The sequence below is a fragment of the Oryzias latipes genome, chromosome 4 (genome assembly GCF_053564925.1).
Source record: "Oryzias latipes strain Hd-rR chromosome 4, Olatipes_Hd-rR_3.1".
Classification (NCBI taxonomy): domain Eukaryota; kingdom Metazoa; phylum Chordata; class Actinopteri; order Beloniformes; family Adrianichthyidae; genus Oryzias; species Oryzias latipes.
The window spans coordinates 20,669,951-20,684,031 of record NC_136240.1 but is presented as its reverse complement, the minus strand read 5'-3'; the positions used below and the strand labels follow the sequence as shown (position 1 = coordinate 20,684,031).

Below are 14,081 nucleotides of genomic sequence, written 5' to 3'. Positions count from 1 at the left end.
AGAATTTGCAAATGTAATCCTTAAAGTATTTAAAAAATAAAAAAAAGGTAGATTACCATTTTTTTCAAATTATAGCTCGCTCCAGAGAATAAGTCACAGCAGCCAAAAAAAAGCATAATAAAGAAGAAAAAAATGTATATATAAGTTGCACTTTTGGAAAAATGGATTTGACAAAAAATGAGAGCAAGAATGGATAGATCTTGATAGACAAATCATAATAAAGGAATAGCTAGAATACTAAACTAAATATAAGCACACTTAAATAACGTAACTTGAGCTCTGAGTTTACCTACTAAACACAATTTGTCCCTTTTGGGTTTACGGGGCTGCTGGAACTAATTCAGGCCACTCATGGGTGTAGGCAGAGGACACTCTGCACAGAAACACCCAATAACACTCAAATTCACACCTAGAGCATGTTTTGGATGGTGAGAAGAAGACGTAGTCGTAATCGCTAGATCTATTAATTCCTCATTCTTAGTAATGCTTTAGGACAATTTCGCCATGCCCGATGTAAATCTTCGTTCACACGAGGCTCAGAAACACGTGTTTGAGCAACCCCTTCCCATGAAAAGTCTATAGTATGTAAACAAGAACATATGCACGTTTCAAGCTCCTGCGTTCAAAACTCTTTCGTTTACATGTCGTAACGCAAATTTTTAAATCTGTTTAGGCTCCATGTACAAAACGTGCGGCCATTGAACGCCCGTTGAAAGTTAAACCAGTTGCTCTTGGACCAATGAGAAACTCGAATTTGTTAGAGACGTATGGGTACCGTCCTCTTTAATTTACAGAAATGCCAACTGTTTGAAAAGTGATCATGAAGGACAAAATAATAATGGCAGCTTTAGCCCGGCTGGAATTATGGCACCAAGTCTTTCATTTATCAGAATAGAGCTGTAACAGAAAAGCCACTTTGCCATTTCGTAGCAAGCCTTTTCCAACTTGCGGTAATATTAGGTAGCAAAAAAACTGTAAGCACCATAACCTAAATGCGCCTCAAAAAACCAGCATTCAGCCCATTCTTGAACGCGCCACACATGCCTGAGCAGAACTTCTTCTTCAGTGTTTCTTTTAGAAGCAAATACTGATACACACACCTACAGTACCCGCTAGAGATTTTTGCAATTTGTTTTTAAAAAATCACAAATAAGTCGCACCCTCTGCCAAACTTTGCAAAAAAAAGCTCGACTTATACTCCGAAAGATATGGTGTTTTATACTTGAGTTTGGTGAAGTTTGCTAAACTTACAAAGAGTAGCATAAAACAGATTTAGAAATATTTGAAACTATACTTTTCAAATGTTAAGACCAGAATGTTTGAAGAAAGTTTTCTAGAGTAAATGAACGCTGGCAGGAAGAAACAATCTTTTAGATTTACAGTAAAATTCTGCCTCTGGTAGAAACAGATGTTCTTTTGCCTGTATACCATCACACACCTGCTGATGTTCACTCAGCTTTGTTGACTTGCTTTTTGCATTTTTAGATGTTTTCCGTGGAAAGCTATACTGGCAGACGTAGACTTTCTTCAGAAGAGGGAAATGAATAATAAAGTCAAATCTGGCTGAAATGTAGGGTTTGCATCCACAAAAGCATTCAGTTGTTTCCAAAGGGAATAGCTGCACCACCAGCAGCAGATATATTTAAGAAAAAACTCTCGAGTGGAAATGCTCAACCTTGAGCTCGACAACAAGTCTGTTACTGCCAATTTCAGCTTAAGGAAATCACAACCTTTGGAGAAATGAGAGTGCTCAAATTTCACCCCGATAAGTGCTTGGCTGAACTGAAATTGATCTTTAGTGGGAGTGAGAGAGGAACACATGTAGCGCTGAAATGCTTTGAGCCCCAAGGATGAAGTGAAACTTTCCAGAAAGCTGCAGGGTATTGGGAGGGTTGTGGAGCGTGATATTACAAGCAACATTCACCTCTGAGGAACCTGCGAGCGTGGCCGCTTCAGCAGATATGACGGACAGGGTCTCTCGGCTGGAACAAGACTAAGGGAAGAAGGAGCTGAGGCTGATTATGATGTTCTTTTAAAACAAAATCACAGAAATGTGTTCTCTGTGGGATCATTTGCTTAAGACAGCATATAAAGTCAACATTCATGATCTTTTGTGGAGGTTTACCTATAGCTATTGCTGAGTGAACCTCTTGTTAGCTATTTATTATCATTTTTAAAAACCTTGTAGCTTTATTAAAATCTGCATTCTGATAACTGTTTTTAAAATAAACAACAAAGTTTGATTAAACTGTTATCATGTTTCTTCTTTCCTTCTTGGACTTTTGAAAGACTTTTTTTAGTTAGAATCTATCCAAAATTACTGGAGGTTGATATAATTATGATTGGTCTAAAATTGGGTCAAGTTCTCAGATAAGTCCTTGAATATATGCTCAAAAATGTCAGATATAACAGTTTTGTTTTTTACAATTCTGCTTTGGGTTTGATTAATCATTCATTCAAAGCTTTTGGTTCACACATTAATACAAGGACGCCCATTGTTTCATGCAAAAAGCTCCTGGGTAAATCAATGAGCAGAAACATCAAAACCACTAAAAGAGTTAAGAGGAATAATAATTTTGATCTCTGAGGGATGATGCTTTTCATCAATGGAGTTTTCCACAGCTGGTATAGTTGGGTTTGTGGTAAAATCAGCAGGTTTTGGAGAAGGACGACTGGCCGAAGGTTGTTCGGTTGGATGGACAACATTTCAAAGGTTTTGGCATGCAAAAGTGCTTTATTACAACATTAAAACAGATTTATCAAGTTAAACCAGGCAGAGAGATCATTTCTTGATGCTTTAATAAACTCTGATATCAATCATAGTTACATTTATTTCTGTTGTCTTTAATGGCATACTGCAAAAACTGAATCTGAGAGACTTGTTTCAAAATTTTATTTTTGTTAAAATCAGAATTCTTGGTGAGACCATTTTTTATCCCATTGATTATTTGCGTATTGCGTAATAAAATAATTTTTTTTTCAACTTTATGAATTTCTTACTTAATTCTAGCGGTCCTGTTTTTGCAGTGCATGTTTTTATTTTAAATCAACCATGCTTGCTTCCTTATACATTTGTTTAAAATGAGCGACAGATTTCTTTTATTTATTTATTTCAAATTACAACCTCAACTGAACCGCTCACGTCTTCACTGTAACCAGGTGAGTCCGACTGTTCTCAATTTATACTGGCTGGTGAGAAGAGATCTGTTAATGCTGTTCATAACCCCTTTTAGATGAAACTATTCCAGCTTTGTGAACTGTGCAAGAATATCTACACAAAACTGTTGCACATAAACCTTTTATGGGCAGAAAGAAATCAGCAGGTTGCTGTGGAGCTGTTGCAAAAACAATTTCTCGGTAATCTTGATAAATGCTTGAAGATGTGTTATAACTAGTTCCAGGCAGAGAGAACTCAAAAACCCACAAATTTGTTGCAATGAAGCATGTATGTAATGTAGACACTTAAAGCTGTTTTGATCAGATATCAATCAGTGATGGCTGGACTTTGTTAGGGTCAGAGCTATGAGGCACTTCTCTACAAATTGCCTTTTCTTTTTATTATTAACAAGAAACTAGCTTATTAAAGCTACTTTAAATCTAGAAAAATAGGTAAATAACCAAATTTGTCTCATATTCTTCTCTAATTGTGAAATGTACTACTGATGCTGAGAGATATTGGAACAAGTATAAAGTATTTTTTTTCAAACAATAAAAGCAAGTAAGCAATCCAACCCTGATCCAGAGAGATTATCGTTCTTCATTGACAATATGAAATCCAAATAGAAACTGGGACTGTGGCTCTAGCAAATATGGTGGAGAAACTTTTGCTACGCTCCTGCCACCTTGTGTTCAGTTTTTAACCAAGTATCAGTTTACTACTTAACCCTTTTGCTATCCTAGGCACTTTAACATTGGGAGTTGGGTCATCTAGACCCACTAGACAGTGCGCTGAACCTTTTTTCTTCAATGATTTGTGATCTTCACTGGTGTCCATGGATTACATGAAATCTTTCCACCTTTATCACGGTAGGGAGAACACGTCAATGGTCATCTTGACCCGATAGGATAACACAAGAGTTATAAAATCATCCTGAGCTTACCTTTATTAGAGGGGAAAACAAAAATGGAACTTTTGGCACATGGTTGGTGTGAAGAAAACTATAACTAAATGTTAGGTAGGATGACTTTTTTAAAGGTTAATCCATGTGAAAAACAGGAGAACTAACAACAGCTTTAAGAAAATTGTAAAAAGTCAACTTCTCTTAAAAAGAAAATCATCAAAAAAAGCAAAATTTCTTTTAGCATAGACTTAAATGATGCATCCTCATTTACATAAAGGAGATTGCAGCAAATATTTAAGTAATGTTAATAGCATACTGTTTTCAGACCTTTATAAAATTCATTACGTGGATTATAATATTCAATGAATTTTTTCATTTATTATCCATTTTGTATGATCAAAAGCTTTACAAATAAAACTGACAGTTTAATTAAATGTGTTTATTGTATAAAAAGTCTACAGAGACAAAATAAATTTAACATTTTGAATTCTTACCACAAGAGAAAAACAAACACAAAAAACCCACCCAATTAAACAAAGCTATAACTTTGTTAGAGAATTGCAATCAGAAGGGTAAAAAATAAAAAAGGAAACAGAAAAAAAACATTTCTTCAAAATAATTCACTGGATAATTTATTATCTACTGAACAAAAAAGTCTGGTATGACCCTTTATATTTCTTTAATTCCAAATAAGAGAAATAGGAGTGAGATGCTGCAGGTTTTTCAATTTAGAGAAAATGTTAACTGCACTCAAAAAGAATCATAAAACAATTTTAGAAAATAGTTTTGTAACTAACTGGTGACAAAAAAAAGAGTTAATAAAAGCTCCACCCCAGTAATGCACATTCACTACACCTAAACAAAATGTCTCAATTGTTAAGAAAAACAACAACATTCTATTTCAAATGGATTTGACTGATGATATCAGATTGAAATAAATGGTATTCATAGAAGATTTATTCCTTCTCTGTTCATCTCCAAGTCCTAGATCTCTTTGGACACTGCCTGCTTTTTGTTGATCATCAGGGAATAAATTCAGTCCTGTATGAAGTCCAATCAAAACACTCAGACTTGGTCTAAAAAGTATTGCGAGCTTCTGTGCTCCGCTGTTGCTGCGCCAGCTTCCCATAGCCTCCTCTGGCAGGATCGTAGTCCTGCCTGTACTCATCTCTCACCTACACAAAAACAGAGACAACAATCAAACATTTTCATAGACGTATGTACTTTGTGACGCAAACTGCATCAACAAACACTTTTGGACTTTTCACAGACACTTTAACCATATCTCACCTGTCCTCCAGACTTTCCTCGCCCGTACTGCCGGCCCTCTTTGAAGCCAGCATCCCAATCTGTCCTGATGATGCGATCATCCAGCCGTGTGCCATTAACGAAGCGCATGGCGTTTTCTGCATCTCCTCGTGTGTAATATCTGGCACGCCAGCAGTTAAATCCTTTCTAACAAAAGCTTCAGTCGGCTTGGGCTGCACTGGGATGTTACTGTCGGCTTCTTAATAAGTTTGATAGATTTCATGCAAAACAATTTCTACATTTAAACAGTTCTAAGGTATGTAATAAAACTAAGTTTGTACTCTGTAACCACAAGCAAAAACACTTTAGAGTGAACATTAACAGAATACCTACTATAACTGTAGTTAAGGTTTAAATTACTATACTCGCTGTGTGTTTTACAAACTCATTAGAGCCTAAATGGTGTAAATGTAGATACCTATGGAGCTTTGCCAAAATGATGAAGAAAAGTAACTGCCACAACACAAATCATGAGGTCTTAATTATTTAAAAGATGACAAAAATATTTATCAAATAATGTAAGTCATATGTTATTTAGGGAGATGGAATCACAAAATGTACATTTTTACCTTTGCATAGAAGATAAATCATCCATGTCTGGTTGTTCAAAAGGATACTCTACAAAGCAGAAGCCACAGGCAGTTTTTTTGACTTTATCAAGGCCGATGATGATCCTCTTAACATCTCCGCATTTAGCAAACAACTCATGAACCTGTTAAAAAGTCACCAAAGGAAAGAAATTAATTTTAAAAAAAAAAGACTTAAGACGTGAAAAAAAAAAAAAAAAAATTGACCTAATTATTTCATTACCAGGACTGGAGATCATAACTTCACATCAGTCTGAAGCAGAGTTGAAGAATCTCACCTGCTCCTCAGTGGTGTAGAAGGACAGATTCCCCACATACAAAGTGTTGCTCTGTTTCAGCAGCTTCTCCTGTTCATAACGGTTCCCCTAATACCGAACAAGCAATGAAAAATTGTCAACACTTGACAATTAATAGACATTTGGCACGAAAAAAATACAACACCTTTTTATTTCACCTCCTTTATTTCTTTAAGCTATAAATCAACCTGTGTAAGGCATTTTAAAAGTGGAAGGTTAAAATAAATAAATCTAATCTATAAATTTATTGCCCATTCGAAATGTTAACTATAGATTTTATTTTCTTGGGTCTTCTTGTGCTGCTGCCTCTTGTTGTCCACGTAGCACCCTTTTTTTATTTTTAAATATTTTTAAGATTCATTTATAAAAGGTTCTATATCTTCTAAAGCTTGATTTGAATTAAAGTAAAATTATGCATCCATCAAAACAACGAAAATAACGAACGAAACAGAAAAATAATTGTTTCAGTGTAGCAAAAGCTTTATTATTTTTATATTGAATTTGGACTAAGAAACAGCAATGCAAGCAATTAAAACGCGGTGTAATTAAGAGAATAACATGTTTGTTTTGTAACTTTACTAAAGCGATTGACAAGGAGCAAAATTATTGGTGCAATCAATTTAATTTTAAAATGAAGCATAACCGCGCTTTTGTTTTCACATGTTTTGCTAGCTTGATGGGTCTAAAACAACTCATATGACTTCTACGTTCATTTCTCACTTACCTTAAAATGTTGGTCCCTATACTGACTAACTTCAATGTAAGAATCGCTGTGTAAAGCGTTTAATTTAACAGACATTATGATGCAAACGGTCAAAAAGCCGCGTAACTGCTAACCAGTGTTAGCGTGAGAGGTATCAGTTCCGGTTGTGCGCTCGTTTATTGACTCCGGGTGGATATTTGACCTGGACATCTGACAGTCTTTGTTGTTGGAAACATAATTTTAAATACGATGAGTTATTGGTGATGCTCTTTTTCTACTCATGCTTTTAACTTTGTGATTAAAGGAAATATCTTTAACTTTGTTTTTCCTGTTATTGATAGATTTATTGCTTTCTTCTTTTGGGCGTTTTGTTCAGTTTTGCCTGGGTTATAGTTGTCACGTTTGTTCAAAGTTTGAAATAAATAAAAGCTCAAGCCTCATAAAAATTGGCGAGGAACTTAAAAAAAAGTATTTTCTGTTGTATGAAGATGGCACTTACAAAAGTCTATTTTTAGGTTAGTATATGTTGCCAATTACAAAAATGTAAAAACCTTATATTTCAAATGTTTGGATATCTTTCTTCTTTAAAATAAAATCACCAGCTTTTAAATCTGAATTGATATTTGCTTTACAGGTTTTTCTTTACTCTTTTAGAAAATATTGTAAAGTTTCTGAGATTCATTCAGAAACCTTTATGCAAAGCTATTCCATCTCAAGGGCACACAGAATTGCACCATCTTTGCATAGTATTGCACTGCAATACTCCAGCTGCAGACTATATGTGAAACGTGGAACCATGCTATTGGCTGCAGCCTGATTACAACAGTTTATTCTGTTCTGTCTTACTTTTTTCACATTTTTTTTAAATGTACATTAGATAAATGTTAGTATTTAAAACTGTTACTCATCCTTCTTGACTTTAACAGTTCTACTATATGCAAAATGCCTACTAACTGTCCAGAAGAGAAAACTTTTAGTCTTGTGCACAGATTTATCACATCTGTTTCTTGCTTTTGACTTCTGACACATTTAAACATTCAAAGTTCAAAAATTAATACATTGCAAAAAAAAAAAGAAAAAAGAAACAATTTAAACACAGGGTGGCATTTTATTTTTTGGAACAAAGTGAACACAAATGTTCCCCCCTAATCTGTTCCACTGATTCACTTTCATTGATTTAATGTAAATTTAACTACCTAAACAAATCAGAAATGTATTAGAGTTTGCATCAAAGAAATAAGAAATTAAGAATAACGTTGCTCAAAAGCAGGACAGTTCTTTAGAAAAGATGAACCCAGCTGCTGGCTGACAGTTTGCTACATAGCAAGTCCAAAACATGATCAGCTCATAATAAAGAGTTGTGGTTCTGCTGAGAAGTCTTGACTTGTATGTCAGTTTCCATCATGGTCTCCTTAATGCAACAGCAGCACCTGGAACCGGAAGACAAAACCAGAATAAATGAAAACAGTGGAAGACATGACAGGTGTTATAGTGTTATGGATGTGGGACCAAACATGTTCAAATAAATAAATAAAAACCTCACAGGTTTCTTATAATATTGTTCTAAGAGTAATCAAAGACCACCAGACAGTCAAGCTAATAATCCCACCTGCTACATCCTGTCAAAGTTCCCTTCCTTCTCGTCATCAAAGCTCAGATCTCCTCTCGATGCTGAGCAGCTCCACCTCAAAGATGAGCGTTGCTCCCCCGGGAATCTTCGGAGGAGCTCCCCGGTCTCCGTAGCCCAGCTCGGCGGGGATGACCAGCTTCCTCTTTTCCCCCTCGCACATCCCCAGCAGGCCCTGGTCCCAGCCTTTGATCACTTGCCCGGTGCCCAGGGTGAAGGTGAAGGGTCTGTCGCGGGGAATGCTGCTGTCGAACTCGGTGCCGTCCTCCAGTTTTCCGGTGTAGTGCATGTTCAGCACGTCTCCCTTTCGGGACTTGATGGGGCAGTTGTCCACGCGCTTCTTGATGCCAATCTGCAGCTTTTTCTTGTCGGCTCCGTTCACTGCGGCGGGACTCAGAGACAGCGCCGCAACCGCAACTAACCACAGCGCCCGCATAACTTATTGTTGATAAGCGAAAATTTGTAGTAAAGAATCAACTTTCAAATTTAACGAAGTACTTGGTGAGGAAAAAACCCCGACTAAAACAGAATGGTTTAGAAAGCGCATGCGCGAATGGGGGCGGAAGTACTTCTTCTTCTTCTTGTAGTTTAAATAGCGGGAGGCACCAACGTCAGGGTGCATTACCGCCACATACTGTATTGGAGTATGGGTCGGAGTTGGGGACTGCCTGATTCTGGTTCTGCTAAAAAAAAAAAAAAACTATAATTGCACCATTAAAATTTTCTTCCCCTCCCAAAAGCTTCTTTAAATTCAGCCGTTCACCCTCTGGCACCCGTGCTCTATTCTCCAGCTGTCTACTTGCTTCCCTATACAATTCGCAATGACACAAAACGTGCTCCACTGATTCTTCGCCTTTCCCGCACTCACAGAAACCAGTTGGATGTTTCCCTATCAAATGTAATGTATTATTTAGAGCAGTGTGTCCCATCCTCAATCGTGATAGTATGCCGTGATCTCTGAACTAAATGACATTGCCAACATTTCAACTGCAAAAACTGAAAGATCCTTTGACGTCTTGATTCTGACACATTTTCCCAATGTAGGGGTACAGAAAGAAAAAACAGTTCTCTTTGTTTCTGGGTCTTTAGATCCATCTGTATATATGGAAATAAATAAGGCATGTTATGTGTCTAACCTGTCTGCTGTGATTTCATCCCAGTGTCGCTTCCCTTTGCTACCCTCCATCTTCCTGGTTGGAAAAACCCAGAAAGGAGTGGCCGGGAACAAAAACGTCTTCTTTAGGGTTTTACCATGAATCTTTTGTTTTCTCTCGCTAATCTAGCTAATTTCCAAGCAACACTTTCGTGTTTCCCAATACCACTTTCCCAACAGGGAGCAATAGTTCTCCTAACCATGTGCTTTTCATCTGCACAACCCTGTATGTTCACCCAATAATGAAGTAGCAGTTGCCTTACTCTGAGATTCAATGGCAGATCCCCCATTTCAACTTGTAATGACACAGCAGGAGTTGACCTCATAGCCCCAGTACATATTCTCAACACCTGATTTTGAATTACCACTACCTTATGTAACAGAGTTTGCAAGCCGAATTGTAAACAATAATTCCATAATTTGTGACTGACCTAATCATTGTAACGTATATTTGTCTCAATGCCCGTGCACTAGCTCCCCACCCAGTGCCTTTCAAGCATCTCATAATATTTATGACTTTCTTACATCTCCCTACTATACTATCAATATCCTCTCTCCATTTCAATTTTGTATCAAATATAACTCCAAGATACCTAAAACTTTGCACTTGCTCCAATACTTCTCCATATAATTTTAAGTTCAAAACATTTTCACGTTTCATAGTAAAAATCATGCATTTTGTTTTAGCCACTGAAAATTTGAAGCCCCATCATAGGACCAGTTTTCCACCTCCGTAATAGCGTCTTGTATCTCTCTCTTCACATAATGGATATTCTTCCCCTCTTCCACAATGCTCCGTCATCTGCAAATAATGCTTTCCCAAATTCACATCCAATGGAGTTAAAGATATCATTAATCATAATTGAAAACAGCACAGGGCTAATCACACTTCCTTGTGGGGTTCCATTATCCACTACGTATCTATTAGAAAAAGACTTTCCTATTCTAACTTGAACATATCTATCAAATAAAAATCCTTAATCCAATTATAAATTCATCCAGTAAGTCCTAAATTACCTAATTTTATCAATAAACCCTCTTTCCAGACCATGTCATAGGCCTTTTCTTTATAAAAAAAATACTGCAACCAAACATTCCTTATCTACTTGGGCTTTCCTAATGTCCGGTTCTACCCCTTGTGCTATCTTAGATGACCCCATCCGTACATTGACGTGGTCTCCCTACCATGACAAAGGTGGATAAAGGTGGAAAGATTTCATGTAATCCATGGATACCAGTGAGGATCACAAATCCTTGAAGAAAAAAGGTTCAGAGCACTGTCTAGTGGGTCCAGATGACCCAACTCCCAATGTTAAAGTGCCTAGGATAGCACAAGTGCTATACAGACTACAGGGTCCATGGTCTCTCGACCTTTCCTAAAACCATTCTGATATTGGGACAATACATTTTTACTTTCCAGGTAATAAGACAATCTCTCATTTACTGTATCATTCTTTCCATTATTTTACCAACATTTGATGTGAGTGCTATGGGCCTGTAATTTTCTGGGCTGCTCGGATCTTTCTCAGGTTTTACTAAAGGAATAACCACAGACTCTTTCCAATGGGCGGAAGTACTTTGCTGGTCTTTTTTTTTAAAGCTTTATTATTATTTTTTTCCCAACAAACTTTGTTGAGCACAACGATCCAGTACAAAACAGTGCAATAGGAAAAAACAATAGGAAAAAAGACTAGCGAGGGGGTTATTATTACATTTTACACAGTTATTGAAACTGATGCACAGATCAAGTGTTTTAACCGCTTTCTTATTGTCAGAATGTTTTATTGTGTTTATGTATTGTTTGACCTCAAAGATAGAGTAAAGAGGGGTGTGATTTGAAAAGTTTGATTTATGAATGTTCCATTTGCACAATAATAATAATAATAATAATAATAAATATATAATAATAATAGTAATAATAATAATAATAATATTGTACTTGTTATTATACTTGTTTTTTTATGACATGGACAATGAGTGAGGCCAAAAAGTTCATGTTCTAAGTCTAAGTCTAAGTCTATGTGGGCGGAAATAAAGCTACAAACTTTAGACCAGAGTTTAGTGGAAAAGGGCCATGACCATAATAAATTCACAGCATCTTCAGGGTGTTCTTGACAGAAAGAGCAGGTTACATCAATGTCTTTTTTGAATCTTTGCAGGTATAGTCTGGATGGCTAGAATTCATGGATTAATTTAAATGAGATTTCTTTTACTTTATTGGTTAACAAATATTTTGCTGGCAGATTCCATATCTTTTTCGATAAACTAGATTATTCCGATAAGGAACTACATAGGTAATACCCACAACATCCTTCTGAAAAAGTGAACGTATAAGGCGATTTGTGTTGCGTGAAGAGAAAAAACAAATTTGGCTAATTTCTATTTTAGTTTGGTCAGTCGGTAATAAAGTTGGACTCTGCAATGATGAGCTTTTAAATAACATGCTAGCATATTTAGGGATTGCCTTTAGGACAATGGTAAACTCAGTTTGAGGTATTTTGAAGCTGTATTTATGGCAAAATTCTTCGTGTGACATTAGAGATGCATTTGAGTCAAACAGTTGACGAACCAGAAGGTTGTTTTGAGTAAACCAAGATTCTAAAGCATTATATGTTTATTGTTTACAAAGTCAGTGTAGTGAAAAAAATAATTTAAGAAAGAAAAATAATTTAATTTAGGGAAAACTTAAAATAGAATTTTTCAACATTTTTATAAATTAATGTTGTTTTTTATTTTTCATATTCGAAATACATTTAAGAGAGTTAAAATAATCAGAAAAGTAGATTTAATAGATATAAAGAAGATTTAAATAGATTTAAAAAAGATGACTTACAACAGACTGACTCTGTTAAGGTTTAACATCAACATAACATAGATTAGAAACATCTCAGTCCAAATTGTCTATGAAGTAGAAAACATCAGTTAAAGAAAAAGTGGTAATATTTAAAACTTTAAGAGACACCCAATCATGGATATCAGTACAGAAAACCTTGATATGTTTACAACTTTAATGAGTTTTCATCACTTTAAAAATTTCCCCCAGTACATTTAATTCACACGGATGGCGCTGTGGCTTCTCTTTACCTATAGGTGGCGACAATTCACCCCTTTGCCTTTTTGTCAACTGTATTAAACTCGAAAAGAAGAAACTCCTGTTATGTCATTTAGTCTGGCCGGTCACCTGTCTCTCCAAGGTAAGGATGTTTTAATGTATATTTGAATTTGACATCCATATACAAGTTATAGATTTGAGTTTTTTTTCCTTTACTGAATGTCGTAACTGCTTTGGTTGTAGGATTAAACTGACGTCAGAAGTTAGCTGGCTGAGCTAACTGGCGAAAATGCTCTCGCGCATGCTAGGACTGCTAATCAACAACCTCCACCTGGTCGAAAAATTAGCAGAGTCTCGGCCGATTCGCAGGGCGGCCCAGATCACAGCTTACGCCATCACTAAGGCTCAGATAGTCGGCCAGGATACGTCGAAGCGGGTCCTCCAGTCGGAGACCCTGCGGCAGGTCCGACAAGAGGCCGGCAAAGTCCCGAGTGACTTGGGAGAGATAAACAACCGCCTCCGGAGAGTACGAAATACCTTCGTGGAGGAAGTAAAGGAGGGATGGAAGGAGGGATCTGGAAGGATCAAGAAATAAACTACCTTGAACTGAGATAAAATGGAGACACAAAACAAGCTGCTGATCATCTAGAGAGAGCAATACTCTGTCCAGCAGACATGTCAGCTCTCTAAACAGTTCTCTGAAGCAAAACAGGAAGTAGTTTATGGATATTAAATGATTAATGCACCTTTTAATATGTGTCTTTATTGCCGACTTAAATTTTTTATTGCCCTTCCTCAGTGGGCTTGTAAACAACTCTGCCAACAAACCTGAGTTCTGTTTTTGTTCATGTAAAACACATGTACAGAGATGTTATGTACATACAATAAGAATGAAGCTATGTTCACTATAATAAATTGTTTAATTTAAAGCTTTGTTGTTTGATTTAAGTCAAACCAATCAATCTTATATTTAGGGGTATTTTACCGTGGTGGATGTTTTTTGATAGAAGTAATTCAATAACCACATTTTGCAAAGGTCACATCAGAGTTTAAAGGAAATAACAAATAAAATCTCAGAAGAATAGCTGGTATTGAAATACTGTGACAATTTTGTTTCCCCCTCAGGGCCAAAAGAAAAGAATGGAGAATCAGTTAATTAATACAATTAATTTAAGTTTTTTCTTTACTGAAACAATAATAAAAATACATCTTTTTTACAAAGTCTATTTCTCACTCATTTCAGATGAATGTCATTCAGTTTCTTTTCACTGGTAGGTTGGGACAATCCAGCAAG

General features: G+C 36.2%; 2 protein-coding genes and 1 long non-coding RNA gene across 4 annotated transcripts; 1 reads left to right on the top strand and 2 right to left on the bottom strand.

Moving 5' to 3' along the window:
• Positions 1-4,485: 4,485 nt before the first annotated feature.
• Positions 4,486-7,145, bottom strand: ncbp2 (nuclear cap binding protein subunit 2). Of its 2 annotated transcripts, none has more exons than XM_078946064.1 (5): positions 6,977-7,145; positions 6,235-6,321; positions 5,939-6,081; positions 5,352-5,516; positions 4,486-5,236 (listed from the first exon to the last, which is right to left on the bottom strand). In XM_078946064.1, exons 1-5 carry the CDS (start codon positions 7,049-7,051, stop codon positions 5,233-5,235), a joined length of 474 nt encoding a protein of 157 aa, XP_078802190.1. In that variant the 5' UTR covers positions 7,052-7,145; the 3' UTR covers positions 4,486-5,232. The 2 variants fall into 2 exon arrangements, with proteins under 2 accessions (XP_078802190.1, XP_004068089.1); XM_004068041.5 differs by having other exon boundaries at positions 5,352-5,490; positions 5,987-6,081; positions 6,977-7,140.
• An 898-nt stretch (positions 7,146-8,043) lies between these two features.
• On the bottom strand, positions 8,044-9,150 carry fkbp2 (FKBP prolyl isomerase 2). Its single transcript, XM_004068040.5, has 2 exons — positions 8,565-9,150; positions 8,044-8,385 (listed from the first exon to the last, which is right to left on the bottom strand). The coding sequence occupies exon 1, from the start codon at positions 9,016-9,018 to the stop codon at positions 8,602-8,604; it is 417 nt and encodes a 138-aa protein (XP_004068088.1). The 5' UTR covers positions 9,019-9,150; the 3' UTR covers positions 8,044-8,385; positions 8,565-8,601.
• Positions 9,151-12,840: 3,690 nt separating this feature from the next.
• LOC101159004 (uncharacterized) lies at positions 12,841-13,716 on the top strand. The gene is made up of 2 exons (XR_908651.4): positions 12,841-12,929; positions 13,031-13,716. It is a non-coding gene; the product is annotated as an uncharacterized LOC101159004 (long non-coding RNA).
• The last annotated feature ends 365 nt before the right edge of the window (positions 13,717-14,081 follow it).

Bases quoted from the DNA above. Each gene is read 5' to 3' on its own strand.
- ncbp2 (XM_004068041.5), bottom strand. From the start codon at position 7,051: ATGTCTGTTAAATTAAACGCTTTACACAGCGATTCTTACATTGAAGTT. The intron at 6,322-6,976 runs GTAAGTGAGAAA...GTTCGGTATTAG, and splicing joins ATAGGGACCAACATTTTAAG to GGGAACCGTTATGAACAGGA. The intron at 5,237-5,351 runs GTGAGATATGGT...GTTTTTGTGTAG, and splicing joins GAGGAAAGTCTGGAGGACAG to GTGAGAGATGAGTACAGGCA.
- fkbp2 (XM_004068040.5), bottom strand. From the start codon at position 9,018: ATGCGGGCGCTGTGGTTAGTTGCGGTTGCGGCGCTGTCTCTGAGTCCC.